The sequence below is a fragment of the Piliocolobus tephrosceles genome, chromosome 14 (assembly GCF_002776525.5).
Source record: "Piliocolobus tephrosceles isolate RC106 chromosome 14, ASM277652v3, whole genome shotgun sequence".
NCBI classification, from domain to species: domain Eukaryota; kingdom Metazoa; phylum Chordata; class Mammalia; order Primates; family Cercopithecidae; genus Piliocolobus; species Piliocolobus tephrosceles.
In genome coordinates this window covers 12,875,940-12,898,439 of record NC_045447.1, presented here as the reverse complement: position 1 = coordinate 12,898,439, position 22,500 = coordinate 12,875,940, and the positions used below count along the sequence as shown (strand labels likewise).

Sequence of the window (22,500 nt, the reverse complement as noted above, 5' to 3'; positions counted from 1 at the left end):
CCTCAAATATTGTATCAACTGTACACAGAGGTATTCCATATTTTAAATTATGTATTTCGTGAATATTAAAGAAATGCTTTTCCTGTGTCAGTCTGAGAACCACCTCAAAGCCTTTGGGTGGTGAAAAGACTAGAGATCTTAGTATTGTAAATTCCTGGGATAGAATAAATTTAAAAGGAATACAGAGGTAGAGGTGGGAGGATCACTTGAGCCCAGGAGACCAGCCTGGACAACATAGCAACACCCTGTCTCTTAAAAACAAAACAAAACAAAAAACTAATACAATGCCATCAGGAGGCCAAGAGTCTCAAATTTAGCTTCAAATCCAAGTCATCATTTATCCCTTCTGTGAAGTTTCAGTTTCCTTCTCTGTATCACAGTAATAGTAAGGAATGTTACGAGGACTGAACAAATTGCTACATATCAAGTCCATTAGAGGACTTGGTACAAAATAAGACTCAATAAAATGGAGCTATGGTAATAATGATAAAACTTTCCTTAAAAGGGGGCTTAAATCTCATAGGCTAGATTTTATGAATTTTGTTTCTAAACTAAAACAATAACATCATTTAAAAAGACTTGTTTTAAAGCTAGAAACCTAATAAAACAGAAAGAGGAAAAAAAGGTCATCATGGTTGAAAAAAGAACCCAGCAAGTTATTGTTTTGATACCATAATTAGGAAGAGAAAATGAAAGTCAGCAAAACCACAGTTTTAGAAAAGTGGTTATTAGATTTTCTTCTTTCCACAGTGGAAAAAGTCCTTCCTGTTGAAGAAGGCAGTGAAATTTTATCACAGCTATTGCTATTCATAAATCTTATATCTATTTTAATTCAATCTGGCCCTAGCCTCTGAGTCGCTGCACCACAATTTGATTACTATAACCATACTTTTTAACTGCTGTCAGGAAAGACAGCGCCTTATACAAACATCTGCCGGAACACATGCCTGCGTTCTCCAGCACCAGCCTTAAATCACACTCTGGTGATGAATCTTTATCTGACACTAATACTTTTTAACTTCATACGGACAATTAAAATGAATTGTAGCTAAATGCACATATAACAAATCAATTTAATCTTTGGTTGCATAGCAGCATATTTTGCAAATTTCCTAAACTTACTTTCTTACATGTATCTTTGTCTAGGTGTTAAAACTTCAATTTAACAGAAAGTAAAGTGGAAATACTAATAAAACACAGCTCTTATGATACTGCCATGTAGTTGCAAGCCTCAAAGAATAATGACGTTTGAAATTTATCACTGCCATTTTTAAAAACTTCCACATTTCTATGTGGAGAGTACCATTCTGGGCTTCATTATAAGAGTGACCAAAGCTGAATTCCCTGGCCTGTAGGAATACAACTGAAATTCGGACAAACACACCAAGTATAAGAAACTGGCTGAGATCCAAGCAGTAGACAGTATTCACCTACTACTCATCTACAGTGACCATCACATTTGCTCTCCGGTTTGTTGTTCATGGTTCTGTTCCTCTGCTCAGTCAGGTGCACCTGATGTCATGGACCACTGTCATAGTCCTCAGCACTGGGTACAATCATTCATGTGAAGTATAGTTTCTCCACTTGATGGCCATATGGCCACTCTTGTCCTTAAGTTCCCCGAGGGCAGTTAGCCCCATCTTATTTATCAGTGCATGGTACAGAGCTGGTATGCAATAAATGTTTGAAATGAGCCAGTACAGTGTGGGTGCCTAGTAAACAATGTATTCAATGGATAAAGATGTATGAATGAATCCACTCTGCACACCAGGAAAATCAATGAAATAGACAAACATTTGTGAGACACACACCAGATTCTACGTTTTGAAAGCATTCCCCTTCCCCAGTCCCAATATCTTTTTTTTTTTTTTTTAAACATGTAAGGAAGTTAAGGCTTACAAGACGCAGTAACTTGCCCAACGCATATAACTGATAAAAAGATCTAAACCAGTCTGTCAGGTTTCAAGTCCACTGGTAAAGGAAAACCTTTTGTTTTTAAATTTTAAAAAATTTCAAACATTAACTGTTTTTGTTTTTGCCTAACAATGACTGCAAGAGTCTAGGAAAAAGAGCTGTGGTACTGGAATAGGAGAGAAAGGAGCTGAATACCAGCTCTGCCACACACTAATGGGGAATCCTGGAGCATGTCACTTTCTCTCTCTCAGCCTGTTCCCTCACCTGGAGCTAACACTCCCTAGATCACTGTTCTGTTAGGATAATTAAGAGGGAAGTTCCAATGTATATACAAAAGATTAGCCCTTCAAAAGTTGTAGTTTTCCCATCTGTACCTCCCTACATCTCACTGATGTCAATCACCTCCCTAATCACAAAACTCTGGAATCTTAAAGCCAAAAAGAATCCAAGAGGTCATCTAAGCCACGTTCCTGGTTCTAAACATGCAGAAATCAAGGCTCAGAGATGAGAGATGACTTGTTCTACATCAGAGAGAAAGAATTGCATGGCCAGGACTAACACTAAAGTCTTCTGATTCTCTGTCAGTGTTCCTTCTACCACATGGCCTAGTAGTCCTGGAAATCAAGTTTCCATTTTGTGAGTATGAATGTCATTAATGAAAATAAAAAATCTCGGCCCAGCACAGTGGTCACACCTGTAATCCCAGCACTTTGGGAGGCCAAGGCGGGCTGACTACCTGGTCAGGAGTTGGAAACCAGCCTGACCAACATGGTGAAACCCCGCCTCTACTAAAAATACAAAAATTAGCTGGGCATGGTGGTGCACACCTGTAATCCCAGCTACTTGGGAGGCTGAGGCAGGAGAGTCGCTTAAACCTGGGAGGCGGAGGTTGCAGTCAGTCAAGAGTGAGACTCCATCTCCAAAAAAAAAAAAAAAGAAAGAAAATAAGAAAATAAAAATCTCTGAGAATTAGAACACCTGGATTCCATGCCCAGCTAGGTGACCCTAGGCTGTCATTTGATTTCTCTGGATAGAGGTCTTCAAGATAGTAAAATCAGGGCCTCATTCTTTGAGAGAGAAGACAATCTCTCCACGGCAAATCATGCAGAGCAAAGTACCCCATGATGAGAAGGCTGAATGTAAAATCACACCATCCCTAGTCCCCTCCATGCCTACAAGGATTGTCTCCTGGGCTAGACCTCAGTGCTTGATATTCATTCCAATCAGATTCCCTCTACTAACCTGGTAATTGATCAGGTAGTGAGAAGGTAGTACGATAACAGTTATCTCATTGTAACAAAAATACGTCCATGTTGTTTACTTCTTAGTCCTCTAACCTCCAAGAATTACAATCAACATGTCTTAAATGACACCTGACATCTGCCTCTTTAAAATTACTCTCTTGAAAATAAAAGAATAAAATTACCCTGTCATTTTCTCCTCTGAATGGCCTGGTGAGTCGGGCTGGGCATCTGAGCGCACATCCCTGTCATCTAAGAGGAAGTGACTGATGGGAGAGGAAGTATCTGGAAGGTGACTAACGTCTAAAGGCAATTCCTTAGCCAGTTCCAAGGCTGGCTGACAAGCAAGAACAAAGAAGAGGCTTCTTGCTCCACTCTCACCTCAGAGAGCACTGCCTCAGATTCCCCAAACACAAACCAGACAAGTAGGCTATATCCCACCTCCCAAAAACATGTAGTGTCTTCAAGGACATGGTAACAGACTATGATTTGTGGTCAGCAAGTCCAAAACAGCTGCCAATGGGAATGTCCACCTCATCTTTGGCCCTCTTTCAGTGCTTCCTAATTCAGGGATGGTTTCATTATCCATCCAGCTCCACAAGCCAGACACAGACCAGAAAATCATCCTTCAAACCCCTCTCTAACCCTGTTCCCTACATACATCATCAAATCCAATCACTTTTGCCTATTACTAAACATCTCGTGAATTCATTCACTCCATCTTCATCCTAACAAGCAAGCCCAGGTTACCACTCTCTCACCCAGAGCACTGCAAAAAATGTCTTGATTACTTTCTCTATCCTCACAAATCCTTCTTAGGGATATACTCGGCAGCACATCCCCAGGGGTCTTTTCAAAACAGATTTGATTACCTCACCTCCCCATTTAAATCCTTGTTCAAGGCTTCCCTGTGCCATTAGGTTAAAGGGAACACCTCTACCAATCATACCTGGTCTTGCCCCAGAGCTTCACCTTTCACCACCATCTACTTCACCCTAGGGCTCCTGTCACATAACTTTCTTTTGGTTCCTCGAAACTGCCAAATTCCACTTGCCTCAGACCTTCTGTTCCTCCTTTTTCCTCCCCCTGTTCTTAACTAGTTCTTACTCATCCTTTAGCTCTCAGATCAAAAGATTTTAACCCAAGCCTGACAAACATGTTCTTTCCACGGCAAGAGTCTGCCTTCCTTTGAAAAGCCTTAAACCAATGGTGAATTCTACCTCATGGAATTTTCAGAAGATGGCTCCACAACAAAGGAAGCCACCACAGACTGGCAAGGTTCACAGCTAACTGCAGAAATGAGGCCTAGACACAGAGCTCAGAGTGGAAGAAGTTAGTTTTAAGAACTCAGCATAGAGGATTTAACTTCAGAGTAAAATGCCGAAAAATTTTGTTGTGATTCCTGTTTAACTCATTATGAACTGACCATCAAGACAAAAATCCCAATGTCTTCCCTTGGGATTTTCAGTGTAACATGAAGCAACAGGAGAGAGTTAATATAATGGTAAGGGGGAAATAATCTCACAAAGAGATGTCTTTAATGAAGTTGATCCTTCTTTTTCAGACACCATCTTGCTCTGTCACCTAGGCTGGAGTGCAGTGGTGCAATCACAGCTCACTGCAGTCTCAACCTCCTAGGCTCAAGTGATTCTTCCGCCTCAGCCTCCCAACATCCTGGGGTTACAGGCATGAGCCACTATGCCCAGCAATCCTTCTATACCATATACCGGAATATGTAAAAGGTAGTGAATATCTAATCTCCATCTTCTTTTAGAAATAGACTAACAAAAACTGATCTATGAAAGGAAGACTAGCAAAATACAGTCACAGAGATAAGTAGCCAAGAGAATAACTGCTAAAATCATGTTGAGACTTTTCTTTAAAGAAGTATGTAGGTTGAGTGCAGTGGCTCACACCTGTAATCCCAGCACTTTGGAAGGCCAAGGCGGGCAGATCACCTGAGGTCAGGAGTTTGAGACCAGACTGGCCAATATGGTGAAACCCCATCTCTATTAAAAATTCAAAAACTAGCCGGGTGTGTTGGCTGGTGCCTGTAATCCCAGCTACTCGGGAGGCTGAGGCAGGAGAATCACTTGAACCTGGGAAGCAGGGACTGCAGTGAACTGAGATGGTGCCACTGCACTCCAGCCTGGGCAACAGAAAGAGACTCTGTCTCAAAACAAAAGCATGTAAATGAAGCCACTGAACAAGTAAGACAAATAGCTCCTAATTCAAAATACAGTCATTCTGGATTTGTCTCTTACTGGGCACTAAGCAAGCAAAGCCCTGGAGAACTCTTACTGAAAGGAGCAGTGGTGGACTTTCAGTATTATGCAGCCAACTTCTTTCTTCATTCATGGTTACCCCCGCACCCCCACCAGCTGAGTAGGGGGTGGGGGTAAAGGAGAAGGAAGTAAGGCCAGAAGACCCTTAGGCTCAAGGCCACTGCCTCAGCTCAGGCAGCATTAAGTAAAAGCTGCTTTCTAGAAACATACCCAACACTAAAAAGCCCAGGCTACATTTTTTTAAATTTTTTTAATTTTTTATTTTTGGAAAGAGATCCAGAAGCAAATGTAGTTTAACATATTAGAAGGGACCATTCTCACAAGAATAGCACATTTTCCAAGTTCAGATGAGTTGCCTTTTCCGCTAAGGGTAATTTTTCTTTTTACATGATTTCAATTCGCTGACCTTTTCTGAGTTTGCAACATTTCTTGGTGGCTTCATGCTTTTCTGAAAAGTTTTAAGTGACTTTCTTTGAAGAGAGCTATTTAATGCCAATGATTGTAAAAAACATTTGTTCATAATTATCCAGACATAGACTGGAACAATGCTGAAACAAGAGCAGCATGCAAAAATGTATTTAAGGACTATCATCCCAAAATGCTGCTAAAAGCTATTAACCAGTATGTGTTAATTGCCACAGCATTCATATTAATTTTCACTTCAGGCTCGACATTGTGGAATATTTCCCCTGATACATTTTAAACAAAGTTTAATTTAAGGAACTGCCTCTATCAACACTTATGAAAATTAACAGCCAAGCAATTAGCACTCATGAATTATCCCTTCCCCCATGCTCTCTGCAGCTTCCCTGTTAAAACAGTTTCTAACTGAGAAATGGTTACTTTCTAACAAGTTAACACAATCAAAGTCACAGTTGTCTATATGAACCAGAACTGGTTTGTTCTTTCAAGCACTTGTCAAGTCAAAGATTCCCCTTATATTTAGAAAACAGTATTTAGCTAGGCCCAAAAAGTAGGATATTTAACATTTTAGAAACTGCCAAGCAATCACCAATATTGAACCATTTTCTCACCCAAGGTTTAAAAAAAAAATAGCCATTCCCCCATCCACCCAAAGGAAGTAATTACTTGTCTCAATCTTCCTAGTGAAGGACGAGAACCCCACTGGATTCCCTGAACTTCAATGTGCAGACCGTTTTCACCCCCACTCTGCTGTACTTCTTCTTTAAGACACTATTCTAAAATCCCCGGCTTTTACAAACACATTCCCTCTCACTCAGTACTGTCAACCTCATAATGAAGTACGTGAGAGAGACATCGCCACTGTCCCATTGTCAGTGCCGGGTCACCCCTTTACAAAGAGAAAGCAGCAGAAGTGGAATATTTGTTTCCTATGTACTACACATCCTGCTCATTTCATCTTCCTGAGGAAGATACACAGTCATCATTTCTTTCACCTATCAGGACTGGAACTTGTAGAGAAGAAACATTTTTTCCTTCTACCCTTGTAAATGCTTGGCTGAGGCCCCTGTAACAAGAAACAGAGTAACAAAAGACAAGCACACAGATTTATTTAACCTAAATTTTACATGGCATAGAGCCTTCCTAAGAAAAGACCCAAGAAACTGTTGGTTAAATCTGAGAGTTTTTACATTAAGTTTGATGAAAAGTGGAGAGTCATGTGGAATATATAACAGGATGAAGGTAGGAAGTAAGTGTTGTAAACTGCGGGGAAATTTAGCAAAGCCTGTTCTTTAAGATTCATCTTCGGAGATGAGGATGCTCCTTTCCTCCAGGCAGAGAGAGAACATATCTCACATGAGGGCCTTGTGACCTGCTTAGGGGAGATGGGCAGGGGAAGATCAGAGTTATTCCTGCCATTTCTCAAGTTCCTTCAGATTATGATACTCAATATTCCAAGGTGCCACATTTTAGGGTAGTTTATCCTGAACTCCATGCTTCATGAGGTTAAGTAGCTAGCCTGAGGTCACAGTGGAGCCATGGAGATTCCAACTGAGGCTTTACTACAGAATAGGTCGCTTTACTAAATGATGCTGCCTCTCACTGTGCTAGATGCTTCATCCTAGCATTATCCTATCTGATGGTCTTAGGAGCCTTGTGAGGAACTCACACTCATCTCCTTTCAGAGGTGAAAAAAACTGACTGAGATGACATAACTTGCTAATCAGTCCCCTCCTTCTTTTTTTATTAGTAACTGTATTGACAGGAAATGGGTACTTGAACTTCTGATGGTCTACTAAGGATAATATCTGCAAATGTAATTTGACCAGAATAGTGATAATGTGCTAGCAAAAGAGTCTCAAGAAAGTGATACGGCATAAAATGGATAGGGTTAGATTTCCTTCTTAAAACATAACCTAATCTGAAACAGGTGGAGAAACAGGGCAGAAAAACCACATATTTTGAGGCACTTAAATCAGTGCTGAATGTCTACTGCCTCTCAGCAAAGCCCACTCCCCGATCACCTCAAAGCAACCTCTTGTCACAACCAACAGCTCCCACATCCAGTGAAATCAGGACTGGTACAAAAAGTTTTCCAATTGTCTCAACCTCTAGAATAGAGGTTTTGTGTTGTTAATGAGGCTATTCAGGGGTTCCATTCTCAACAATGCTTAAGAATTCAGGCAGATGCCTGAGGCTGGTTTTGCCGGTCTGACCAAAGCATGCCCTAAAACTGCTTGGCAATCAACCTTGAACTTTTTTCAAATGATCAGTAAACAGTTATTGATAATGCAGACTCTAAAAGAGATCACAGACAGCATCACCAACATGCTAAAGAAATAGTATCAACATGATACACCTGACCCCCAAAATTGTCAAAATTACAAGGCACACATGCCTAACTACAGCCTTTCCCTCTCAATTTCATGCCTTAAAAATTAGCTAACCACAATCTAAAAAAGCTTTTTATAAAATTATTAACCAGCTACAGGAACCAAAAATTACTTGGAAATATTCACTTTAATTTAGCACAATAGTTAAGTGAAGCTCACCCTTAGAATCATTAAAACCAACAACCCAGTTGGCACAAACTGTTAAGAACACTAGATGTGCCTGCTTGACTAAAATGTAATAGCAAAGCCATTGCAAAAGCAAAATCTTTTCTTCAAATCTAACACTAATCTTAAGGATTTCACAGCAGTTAGTCTCTTGAGGAAATACATAATTAAATAGTTTTTTAGCATATTTAATTAGACCCCAAACTCTTCCCTGTCCCCTTCTCTCCCCAATTATGTACTATTTGCCCAAGAGACCTAAGCAACTCAGTTAATTATGTAAATAAGGCAAGAGTTATTCCCAAGAAAAGCATTGTGAATATTTGTAGGGGGGAAAACTGTACATATTTCAGAGGCTTTAACAAACCTTTGTGAAAAAAAAAAAGGAGTATCAAAATACGTAGCAAACCCTTATATTTGAGGCAAAAAGTATGGCGTTCCAATGATAAGACAGTGAATCATTAAAACAAGACACTCATTTCATTTCTTAAATATGAGCCGAATAAAAATAAAATAATTTTAAGTTACAACAGTAACAAAAATTTAGTGCCGAATGTCAGATGATTTATGGGAAGAATCAATCTGGAAATTATTAGAGTCGACTCTCACGGAAAAGGCTTTATTATCAAGGGGTTGACATGATCTTAACTCTAGAGGCAGCCATGGTGCTGTTATAACTACTACAATCCCATTATTATGCAATCACAAAATGCTAATTTGATCATTTTGAGGTGTTATTTGAATAGTCATTTTAATTTCTAGGTTACAAAAAGGCTTGACTCAAGTATAATTCTCTATTAATCATTGAGATGTCATTGTATATCATATTGATGCATTTCACAAAGATAAAGAAAGAGTAATTTAATATGTACAGTACAATATCCTTCAAATATTAGCCATTTTCATTACATATCTGCCAAATGCATCAATATTAAATAATAGATGAGAACAAGGGTTTAATTGTATTTTAGCAACTGTAATATGTAAGATAATAATACAATAGCATCACATAAGATAGACTTATCAATATCTAAATCTTTCTTAATCAATGCATAATGGTGATTGCTCTGCACTCACATCCTTTGTGGATTACAAATGGACTTGCTATGACAAAAGCATTGAGAGTCTTCAGTGTAAACACACATCTAGCGAGAATAATTCCTTTGTGACTAAGGAAATGGTTTACTTTTTATTTTCCTGCTGGTACTTCAGAAGTTAGATATATACACACCAAGCAGAGTTCACAACCTTGTGACAAATCCAAACCTAAGTAATTAACAATAAAGTCTATGGTATAAAGAGAATTCTAGAGTATTTTAAAAGATCTATGCTTTTTTTTATATATAAACACATTATCACACATTAACTATTCCAGAAATTACATCCTCAAACAATGAGATGGTATCACACAATGGAAGCAAATAAATTCCAACTGCTTACCCTAATCCCAACAATAACTTCTCATATGTCTAAATGAATCCATTGTAGTATTTTTTTAAAAATCCTATATAGTCCAACTCGCCATTTTCCAGAGGCTGACATTCCTGTCCCCTGGGGGAACTCCTTTCTCTGTACTACATTCCACAAAACAGGAGAAAGAGAGGCTTTACATCAATACAGTCTGTAACTTACTAAAAGTGCTGTCAGGTGTTTTTTGGAGGAAACTTCCTGAGTATATTAGGATCTTTATATTATTTATGCATTTTGTTTCTAGTTTTTGCTCTTCTCTCCCAGAAACATCAATAACCTCATGTGCTGATGGCCATACACGCTTACTTAAACCTATGGAAACCTGCTGAATTGTAGGAAGTAAAAGTCTTTCGAAGAGAAAACATCTCCGCTCAAAGAGGACAACTGACAGAACCAGCTCATGAAAAAAAAATAAATAAATAAATAAAATTCAAGCATAAGCAAAAAGCTATATGTTTATTAACTGCAATGGCATTGAAATAAGACAGATTATACATGACACCTCCAGGCAAAAAGCTATCACTCAGCACTCCACAGCACTGCCAGACAGCAAACATCACGGCAATAAATACAAAAATCAACCGCTACTGTCTTCTGAACAAGGCCCTGCTCAGGTCAGCACAGAGACACAAGAAGGCAGGGGTTTGGGGAAGGGGTGCTGCACATGAAACTAGGATCCACTTGAAACAGTGGCCATGTTTCTAAAAGGAAAAAACACAGTTTAATTTTATAACAGCAAACGGTTAGCACAAACAGGCAAAAAATAAAGTTAGCCTCCATAGCAAGTGTCAAGATCCCACTACAGTGAAATACTGAAATGCAAGCAATAGCCTAGGATTCTGAAATAAAGCTCAGATCTCAACAATTTCTACAATTATAATAAAGAATCAATCAAGACAATGCAAATTGCCTCCCAGAACCACTTTCAAGGCTTTCCCAACACAATTAGACCTTGATTAATCACAATCTAACTAATCCAACTTCTCAAGTATACTTAGGAGATAAAACAGATTAAAAATATACACATATACATTTCTCTCTCCCTTCCTCCCCCTCCTCTTTCTATCATATATATATAAATACATATACACACCTATATATAAACATATATATACTATACATATATACATATATATGTATATATACTTTTGGGAGGATTAAAATACAACACTCCTGAGATATCTATACACAGAGAAACAGAGAATAAGAAAGCACAGGACTGTTTTTGTTTTAATCCTCCCAAATATATTACTGTGGAAACAACACCGAACCCAAATTCATACCTTTACATCAACAGTCTTAGAAAATGTGGAGTGACATTCTATAACTGTCAACTGACATTCTATGAAGCATTCTGAAACCCTAAATCTAATAATAATACCAAAAACAACTCCACTCAATTACAGTTTTACTTAAAGAGACAAAGTCTCATTTTTACTTACCTTGCCATCAAATTTGGAATACTCGTTAAAGGGGTTATTCAGCTGCAGAGGGCACTGTTCTAGGCGTACAGATAATATTGACTGCTTTCCAGAAATTGGAGGCTTCTCTTTGAGAGACTTTTTTTCAAACAGTGTCTTTAACTCCTGGGCTGTGACACAAGAGGAAGAAAAACATCCTATGATTACACAGAGACAACTTGTCCAGCTTCCCTAAAAAGTCTTCCTTAGAACCTGAAGGAAAAAGCATCCAGAGGCATGTTCAGGTCAGATGTATGCAGAAAGCCCCACAATATACTGTGCACTGAAAAGGCAGAGCACAGAAAAACGTGCAGGCCAGGAGAGTCAATTTGGAAAGAGAAGGGGTTAAGGGAGAGGGGAGAATCAGACAAAGCAACAACGGAGCCATTTTATAAGAAGAGCACTCACAGCCAGGAGACCTAAGCTTTGGCCCGGCTTTGCTAACAGCAAGCTATGTGATAGTGAACACTTCTCTAAATCTCTCTGGGCTTGTCAAACTAGATAATCTCAAAGATCTCTCCTGCCTCTAATATTATGTGATTTTGGAATTCTAGTTCTTCAAGGTCAAGATCTACATATTAATCCTCTAACACTCTTCAGTTGCACCTTGCACAAACTCTTGATGCTAAAGATGAAGAGGAGAAAAAGAGAAAGGATATTTATAGTAACAGTAGCTAACATTTATTGCTTCTTGGCCTTTTGGCTAAGATCAAGTGTAGTAACAGTAGCTAACATTTATTTAGCAAGTCAATATATCTCATTTAATCCTCATAACAAGCCTCTGAGGTAGATACTAGCATTATCTCAGATTTGTCAATGTGGAAACAAGCTTAGAATATTCTGATTAGCCCTGGACCACACAGCTAATAAGTAACAGAACTAGAATTTGCACCTGACCAAGGTTCTTACACATTAGGGCACTAATGAACAAGGTAAGACTAACTCAATAAATTTTGTTGCATGAATGAATGATTGAAATAATTCAGATTAAATTATTATTAAATCTGAATCTTCAGTTCTTATTCATCAGTGAACCAAGACAAGTTTCGTATCTTTTCAAAGATCATTTAATTCTCTAAATCAATTGGAATATTAATCAAGGTGGTGGTAGCTAGATGATAAGTGACTATCAGGAAATGTCCACACTTAAAGTTTTTAAATAATTCAATCTGAGACTTTAAAATCTGCAATAAACATGTTCAACCCCATTCCACTTTAGCATTGTCAAATTAAACCAAGAGAGAGAACAGAACTCTGTAACAGTCACTTAGGACTTCCAAAAAAAATGTAACTGCAGCTGGGCACCATGGCTCCAACCTGTAATCCCAGCACTTTAGAAAGGCAAGGTGGGAGGATCACTTGAGCACAGAAGTTCGACATAATCAACATATTAAACACAGATTTGAAGAGGAATTAGACTATAATTTGATTAAAAGTAATATTTTAAATATGGGAAGTACTTTTCTACCTGTAATCTATGACCAGTTTCACGGTTATAATTGGGAAAGAAATGATCCTTTATTAAGCATCTGTTATAAGCCAGGATCAATACTAGGTATTTTCCTCACCTGGCACAGTCACAGTCTTCACAGATGCTAAGAGAGATGTTACTACTAGCTCCATGAAGAAACTGAGGAATCCCAAGCTTAAGTAATGTATAGACGTCACACAGCTGTTACCAATAGGGTTAGGTGCAAAGTGATGCTATGATTAACCCTTTCATTCTCAAATATTCACACTCAGACCTCTCCCCTCAACCTAAAGTCTCCTCCCCTCTTCCTCCTTTGTCGAGGCTTGGAGAACAGAAACAACCAAAGAGAACTTTTGCATGCTCTCATCTGCTCTTCTATCTGCCTGTCCTCCTGTTACCATGGATGAACTCCCTCTGCCCTTACCTTAGGCCAGCCCTTCCTTGTGCACTAGATCCCATCCCTCTTCCCAACTCATGAACAGCTCTCCAGTAATTCTCTTCTCTCTCTTCCATTGTCACTTTTTATCTTACTGAATTAGTCACATTGGCACACAGTACTGAAACACTGCTCATTAAAAAAAAAAAAAAATCTGCTCTCTATCCCATACTCCCTCCCTTCTGGTTACTACCATATTTTTTTCCTTCTTAAAATGTCTTCTATATTCTTTTTGTCCAGTACCTCCACTTCCATTCAATCAAATCCACTCCAAGCAGGCATATTCAGGTCACACTACTCCACCAAAGCAGCTTTCATCGAAGTTACCAATGAAACCTTTGTTGCTAAATCTGTTGGTCAATTTTTAATCCTCATCTTAGAAGATGTCTTGGCAGCATTTGACACGGTTCATCACTCCCTCGTGTTTTAACATTTTTTTCACTTGCTCCCCAGGACTCCACTCTATCTGGCTTTTATACTGTCTCTCAGGCTACTCCTTCTTGGTCCCTCTGCTGATTCATCTCATTTCCCCCTTGAATCACTGGTATTTCCCAAGGCACAGCACTTGGACCTCTTCTCAATCTACATTCACACCACTGGTGATCTCATCCACTCATATCCTTTTAAATACCATCTATAAGGGGCAAAACTAAATTGTGGTGACATAAATCAGAACAATACTTGCCTCTGGGGAGTAGAATGACTAAAAAGGAGCACCAGGGAACTTCTTTGGGGGTGACAGAATTGCTCTATACTTGTCTGAGATGCTAGTTATATAAATGTATATGTCCGTCAAAAGTCATTGAGCTGTACATTTAATAGCTGTACATTTCACTACATGTAAAGCATATCTCAAAAAAAGTAAAGAAAAAGGGAAACCCCAAGTAAATATCCTGTATATGCTACCAACTCTCAGTGGTTATTTTTAACCCTAAACACTCCCTGAAATTATAGACATCCAACTTTCTACTGGACACTTTCACTTGGATGCCCACCAGGCACCTCAAGTGTTACCTATCCGTAACCAAACTCTTGATCTTTCCCCAAAGTTCCCACTCCCACAATCTCCTCAGTTAATGGCAATTCAGTTCTGATAGGCCAAAAACTTGGGAGTCATCCTGATTTCTCACATCCTACATCCTACCCATCAACCAATACTTCAAAAGCTATTCAGAACCGTGGCAACCGCTAGCACCACTGTATTATCATCATCACCTTCAAACCCACTTTACTGTTTCTGCCCTTGCCTCCTCCATCCCGACACTTGTTTCTTCCTGACATAGCCGCCAATATGAGTCTTTTAAAATACAAGTTACAAACTTCAGAATGAGGAGAAAACTTGATAAATCTGACCACATAAAAAGAAAATACTTTTGTATGGGAAAGAAGTAAAAAGACAAATGATAAATTAGGAAAGAATAAAGGTCAATATTCCTAAGATATAAATATTCTAAAAGTAGACACTGAACAACACAGAAAAATAAGACAAAAAATATGAAATGTTCACAGAAAAGGAAATGTAAGCAGCTATTAAATGGAAAGATTCTCAACCACATTCATAAGAGACATGCAAATTAAAACTACATTTCACCAGATTGGCAAAAATCTAAAAGTTTGAGGCTCTGAGGACATAGACACTCTATATGTTACTGGTGGGTAACAGCAAAAGTCCTATGAAAGGGAATTCAGAAGATCAAGGAAAATCATATCTTCATTTACCCTCTGACCCAACAAATACCACTTAGATACATTAGTAAAACAAAATCTTAAAAAATATGCATAAAACTATTCCCTGCAGTGCCATTTGCAAAAGCCTGAAAACAATCAAACATCCCTGACTGGGCCATGGGTTGGCACTGGTACATCTGTATCATAGAGTAGTATGCAGCTGTAAAATGGAATGAAGCTTATCTCTATATATTGCTCCAGAAAAATCCTCAGAATATATTACTAAATGAAAAAAATTACAGATTGTACAAAACAGTATGTATAGTATGTTATCTTTAATCTAAAAAAGGGGGATATAAACATAAATATGCTTATATATAGTTTTAAAGGGACAAAAAATCATTTTAAAAATGACTATAAAAGAGTGAAGGGAATAGAATGTGAAGCTAGATTTCTCTGACTTTATCTTGCTTTATGTTTTTGACTTTGAAGCCATTTTAAATAATTATAAAAGAAAATTAAAAGTGTAACCTCTAAAAACAAAGGCAAAATGAAATAAATGAACCTAAGTATAATAATGACTTGGCAGATTAACCACAAAGAGGGGAATTATTTTAAATAACTTTGTTACTCAGCAAATGACCCAATTTCTTCAACAAATAAATTATAAGAAAAAAAGTGAAAGAGAAGCTATAGATTAAAAAATGAGACATTAACCAAAGTAGTAGATGGATCTTAGATCCAAACATGAACAAACCAATAGGGGAAAAAGAAACATTTGAGATGATTTGAGAAATAATGAACAACAATTGGATATTTAATAATATTAAATAATTATTTCTTGGCCAGGCACTATGGCTCACAACTATAATTCCAGCACTTTGGGAGGCCAAGATGGGCACATCACTTGAGCCCAGGAGTTCAAAACCAGCCAAATCCCATCTCTACAAAAAATGCAAAACTTAGCCAGGAATGGTGACTTGTGCCTGTAGTCCCAGCTGCTTGTGAGGCTGAGGAGGAAGAAACGCTTGAGCCCAGGAGGTTGAGGTTGTAGTGAGCCATGTTCATGCCACTGCATTCTAGCCCCAGTCAAAGTGCAAGACCCTGCTTCAAAACAAAAATTTTTTTTCTGACTGGGCGTGGTGGCTCACGCCTGTAATCCCAGCACTTTGGGAGGCCGAGGTGGGCGGATCACGAGGTCAGGAGATCGAGACCATCCTGGCTAACACAGTGAAACCCTGTCTCTAACAAAAATACAAAAAATCAGCTGGGCGTGGTGGTGGGCGCCTGCAGTCCCGGCTACTCAGGAGGCTGAGGCAGGAGAATGGCGTGAACCCAGGAGGCAGAGCTTGCAATGAGCCAAGATCACAGCACTGCACTCCAGCCTGGGCAACAGAGCGAGACTCCATCTCAAAAAAAAAAAAAATTTCTTTATAATATTATAAAGAAATTATTTGAAATGTTTTTCAACGTAATCATTATATTTCATTATAATAAACATAATGTGATTTTAAATGATATAAATAATATTAAAATAATATTAATTTTTTGGAGAGTAGTAGTGCCACAGTTTTATTATGTGTTAAAAATACAAAGTATTTAGGTATGAAATTATATAGTAGCTGGAATTTGCTTAAAAATCATCTGGGAGGGCCGGTAGTAAAATGTATACATCAAACAGGACCAGCCATGTACTGATCATTGTTGAAACTGGCAGATGAGTGAAGGGAGTTCACTAAACCATTCTCTTTACTTCTGTTTATGTCTGAAATTTTCTACAATCAAGTTTTTTTATTAAAGGAAATTTAAACTGGGGGAAAAGAAGTCACATATCACATCACTATGCTGATCAATTCACCTCAGAGAAAAAATACAATTCCTTACCAGACCATCCATGACTAGGAACCCCACTACTGACTTCTCTGATCCCACTCTTCACGTGCTTACTGTGCTCTAACCAACAGGTATCCTTCCTTGCTATTCTATTTTTTGAATACACCAGGCACATTTCTGCCTCAGAATCTTTGCACTTGCTATTTCCTCCTCTTAGAACACTCAGATATCAGATCCCCTGATATCTGCATGACTCACTCCTCCACTTCCTTTAGATCTCTGCTCAAACAGTACCTTCCTAATGAGGCCTTCCTTGGCCACCCTACACAAAATAGCAAAATTCTCTGCCTAGCATTCCTTATTCCCCTTACCTGGCTATATTCTTCTCCTATGCCATTTATCCATTCTGGCATATTACATTTACTGTTTATCCCCAATCGAATATAAGCCCCATGAAGACAAGGACTTTGTTTTGTTCACTATTTGTTGAAGGAATAATTTATTATTTTTTAATAATAAATATTTGTTGAATGAATAACTCTGGACCAGAGAAGTAGAAGAAGTTGCTGAGGTAGGGTATAGGAAGGGAGGACAGAGAGAGCATGTGGGCAGAAAGAAGCCAAGACAAGATGGGGGAAGTCATGAGAGCCCTTCCTTCTGGTTCCAAGCTATTCATAAGGCAGAGTTATACTTCTTGAAAGCCCTCCTTCAAGTCGCTTTTTGTTATTAGCAACTGAAAAGTCCTAACCAATATAAACAGTTGGATTCGCCTATGAACACAAAACTAAAAAAAAAAAAATAGCCTGGAAATTTAATTATCATCAGCTTTATGAAAAAGCACACACTATAGCATTCGGAAGATGAGAATGAGTATCAGAACTTATGCATGGAACACATTAGAACTATAAGGATTTAGGGAGTGATGGGATACAAAACAAATACCTTAAAATAACAGATTTTGGCCAGGTGCAGTGGCTCATGCCTGTAATCCCAGCACTTTGGGAAGCCGAGATGGGTGGATTACCTGATGTCAGGAGTTCGAGACCAGCCTGGCCAACATGGTGAAACCCCGTTTCTACCAAAAATACAAAAATTAGCCAGGTGTGGTGGTGGACACCTGTAATCCCAGCTACTTGAGGGGCTGAGGCAGGAGAATCACTTGAACCTTGGAGGCGGAGGTTGCAGTGAGCCGAGATCACGCTACTGTACTCCAGCCTAGGCAACAAGAGCAAAACTCCGTCTCAAAAATAAATAAATGAAAATTAGAATTTAAAAAAACAGATTTATTTACAAAAGACCAATAACAAACTTATGAGGAAGAAGATCCTATTTATAATGGTAGGCCGGGTGTGGTGGCGTGTGCGTGTTTTTCCAGCTATTCGGGAGGCTGAGGCATGAGAATAGCTCGAACCCAGGACGTGGAGGTTACAGTGAGCTGAGGTCGTGCCACTGCAATCCAGCCTTGGCGACAGAGCGAGACTCTATCTCAAAAAAAAACAAAATAAAAATACAATGGTAACACAAAATATGTGGAAATAACGTTAATAAGAAATGTAAAAGTATGGGATCTACATGGAGATAACCACAACATTTTATCTTTATGAACTACTTGTATACACAAAAAATACAAAAAAGCTCATATGAAATATGATTTGAGGTTTGGCATGGTGGCTCACACCTGTAATCCCAGCACTTTGGGAGGCCAAGGCAGGAGGATTGCTTGAGTCAAGGAGTTTAAAACCAGCCTTGGCAACACAGGGAGACCCCGCATCTACAAAACATTGCAAAAATTGGCCAGGCAAGGTAGCATGCACCTGTGTGGCATAGTTACTCGGGAGACTGAGGCAGGAGGATTGCTTGGGCCCAGGAAGTCAAGGCTGCAGTGAGTCATGATCGTGCCACTGCACTCCAGCGTGGGTGACAGAGCGAGACCCTGTGTCAAAATATATACATATATATTTTTTATATTAAACATTGAATATTGTTTAAAATATATACACTCACATGTATGAATGAAATCTAAAATAAATACATCAAAAGGGTAACAACAGCAGTTGCCTCTGAATGTGAGATTACTGGTAACTTATTTTCATTTTTAAATTTTTTTCTACACAATTTCTTATTTTGCTTTTTGAGACAGGGTCGCCCTCTGTTGCCCAGGCTGGAGTGCTGTGGTACCCCCGTGGCTCACTGCAGCCTTGACCTCCTGGGCTCAAGTGATCCTCCCATCTCAACCTCCTGAGTAGCTGGGACTACAGGAGCACACCACCAGGCCCAGCTAATTGTGTGTGTGTGTGTGTGTGTGTGTGTGTGTGTGTGTGTGTGTGTGTAGATGGGATCTCGCTATGTTGCTAGGGCTGGCCTCGAACTCTTGGGCTCAAGTGATCCCCCTGCCTCGGCCTCTGGAAGTGCTAGGATTACAGGCACGAGCCACTGTACCTGAATTTTTTTTTCCCCAAACATAGAGGGTTCAGCAACTTCCCCAAACTCTGGCCATAGCTGACAGAGAAGGAAAGGAATAAGAGCCAGGCACGGTGGCTCACACCTGTAATCCCAGCACTTTGGGAAGCCATGGCAGGTGGATCACCTGAGGTAAGGAGTTCGAGACCAGCCTGGCCAACATGGTGAAACCCCGTCTCTACTAAAAATACAAAAATTAGCCAGGCATGGTGGCAGGCACCTGTAATCCCAGCTACTTGGGAGGCTGAGGCAGGAGAATTGTTTGAACCTGGGAGGCGGAGGTTGCAGTGAGCAGAGATCGTGCCACCACACTCCAGCCTGGGCAACAGAGCAAGATTCACTCTATAAAAAAAAAAAAGGAACAAGAGAACACCAAAGACTCCTCAATACCCAAAACTTCAGAAGCAGCTCCTTTCTGCCAATAGTATGGGAGGGAGCAGAGCAGAGTAGAAAGACTAAAGTCTTTGGGGTCAAAGAGTCCGGGAGGTGAATTCCAGCTTTACCATTTACTACTTGTAAGTAACTTGGGAAAGTTATTTGGCCTCTGAGCACCAGTTTTCTCACCTGTAAAAGAGACATATTAACAGCTAATTTGCTGGCTTTGAATGAAGATGAAATAGGCCGGGCACAGTGGCTCACACCTGCAATCCCAACACTTTGGGAGGCCAAGGCAGGCGGATGACAAGAGGCCAGAAATTCAAGATCAGCCTGGCCAACATGGCAAAACCCTGTCTCTACTAAATTTTTTTTAAAAAAACTTAGCCAAGCATGGTGGCACATGCCTGTAATCCCAGCCACTAGGGAGGCTGAGGCACAAGAACTGCGTGAACCCCAGAGGTGGAGGTCACAGTGAGCCAAGAGTGTGCTACTGCACTCCATCCAGCCTGACGAAAGGAGACTCTCTGTCTCAAAAACAAAAACAAAAACCAAAAAAGAAAAAAAGAAATAAACTTAGTGGCTAACATACTATATACTGAGCAGATTACTCATCAGAATCACCCAGGGAACTTCTGAAAACCGTAACTTTGTGGGCGGCAAGCCCCATCTATTAAATCAAGAATTCCATAGGTGAGGCCTAGAAATGTATAGGAAATGTTATTATAACATGCACTTTTGGATGCATTTCTGATTTTTATACATCCACTGCATTTGGGAATCATTACTTAAGAAACCAATAATAGAAGTTACATAAAACATCAGGTACATGTAAATAACTGATATAAATAAGCTACATTGTTGTTTTGCATTATTATTTAACTTCATGCATAAGAAGCCTTATTTGCCAATTAGACTTCAAACTTCTTGAGGAGAGGATTCATGTAGTCCTCCTAGCACTCAGCATAGAATTATTAGCCGCACAGGAGCTATGAAAGAAATACTTGTTAAATAATTCAACTAGTAAGGGTAATAACTAATTATGTAAAGAATAAAATACCAATGCCATTTTAAAATAATAAAATAAAAGATACTTGGATCTTAATATGACATTATTCCTAACAAAGCACACTTCTGATGACACCATCTTCATATCTATCCATGCAGTTTTAGTTACAGGAATATTACAAGGATCTTACTCTAAGGTATTTCATCTATCATGTGGTCTCATGGCACATGGATCAGCAAGTTCATAAAGAACTGAGGTACGGACTAGATGGTCTCCACAAACCCTCCATCTCCTCTATGAAAAGACTGCCCTTTTGCTGTGTCTTAAAGGATAAACTGGATGTTGACAGAATAATTGTGAAAGAAGAATACTTCCAGGGAGGTCATCCTATTTAGAATGATGATTCTTCTAGTGCGGAATGAAATAAAACAAAGATAAGAAAAACAAATGAAAGGATTTTAGCAAAGCATAAATAATAGAAAAAGAATGAGAGAATGAAGCTGGGTATGGTGGCATGTGCCTGTAGTCCTAGCTCCTCAGCAGGCTGAGGCACTTGAATCCAGAGTTTTAGGCCAGCCTGGGCAACACAGTGAGACCCCCAATTCTTAAAATGAGAGAATGAATAAATTATTACCCACCCAAAATTCTCAATAAAAATCAAAAAGATTTAGATGTGACATTTCTTGCCGAGACAGTACGTTTGTGGGAGATGTATAAAAATAGGATGGCTGCTCAGTTTGCCAGTTAGATGTTTAGTGGACTGCTGATTCCACTTTTCTAGCATGCTTCAATACACCCACAGTGCCAAGCTGAGGTTTAATGATAGGACCCAGCCTAAGGGATAATCCAAAGACATTCTTTTGTGCATTGATAAGTTTCACTCTAACCATCAGGAATGACTACCAGGCAGGTTGCTGGTCTGGCCAGAACCAGGGGTAACAGTTCAAGCATGAACATACACATTAAAGAGCTTCTCCAGAAGTAAGACCACAGGCTCAATTATCAAAATCCATGAGACACAGAAAAGAAAGGGAAGGAAACTGAAGGAGAGAAGTATAAGTACACTTCTATAATGGATAGCATGGTAACAAATGAAAGCAAAAGGGGACATAACTATTTCTCCAACATATTCTGTGAAACAATGAACAAAAATTAAAGTAGATTAGACTTTAAAAAATAAGTAGGGGAGCAAACAAAATCCTCTATTAGATGTATCAAAATTTAAGCTGAAGAATTTATTTCTCACATTGTAAAAGGGACTGATGCAACTATATTTGAGGTACTCAATTCACCCTATTTTTAGGTTTCAGACACAGTCTCGCCCGCTCTGTTGCCCAGGCTGAAGTGCACTGGCACGATTTTAGCTCTCTGCAACCTCTGCCTCCCAGGTTCAAGCAATTCTCATGCCTCAGCCTCCTGAGTAGCTAGAATTACAGGCGCACACCACCATGCCCAGCTAATTCTTATATTTTAGTAGAGACAGGGTTTCACCATGTTGGCCAGGTTGGTCTTAAAACTCCTGACCTCAAGTGATCTGCCTGCCTCCTGGCTAATTTTTTTGTATTTTCAGTAGAAATGAGGGGCCAGGCGAGGTGGCTTACACCTATAATCCCAGCACTTTGGAAGGCCGAGGCGGGCGGATCATGAGATCAGGAGATCGAGACCATCCTGGCTAACATGGTGAAACCCCGTCTCTACTAAAAATACAAAAAACGCCGGGCGCGGTGGCTCAAGCCTGTAATCCCAGCACTTTGGGAGGCCGAGACGGGCGGATCACGAGGTCAGGAGATCAAGACCATCCTGGCTAACACGGTGAAACCCCATCTCTACTAAAAATTACAAAAAACTAGCCGGGCGCAGTGGCGGGCGCCTGTAGTCCCAGCTACTCGGAAGGCTGAGG

At 39.4% G+C, this 22,500-nt stretch overlaps 1 protein-coding gene and 1 pseudogene across 1 annotated transcript in view; one reads left to right on the top strand and one right to left on the bottom strand.

Moving 5' to 3' along the window:
* Positions 1-22,500, bottom strand: part of MAPKAP1 (MAPK associated protein 1) — a 278,059-nt gene that overhangs the window by 213,413 nt on the left and 42,146 nt on the right. Inside the window, 3 exon segments of the mRNA XM_023217139.2 lie at positions 5,847-5,966; positions 5,968-5,988; positions 11,331-11,479. Coding sequence (XP_023072907.1) covers positions 5,847-5,966; positions 5,968-5,988; positions 11,331-11,479 — 290 coding nt within the window.
* On the top strand, positions 12,032-12,209 carry LOC111545990 (annotated as a pseudogene).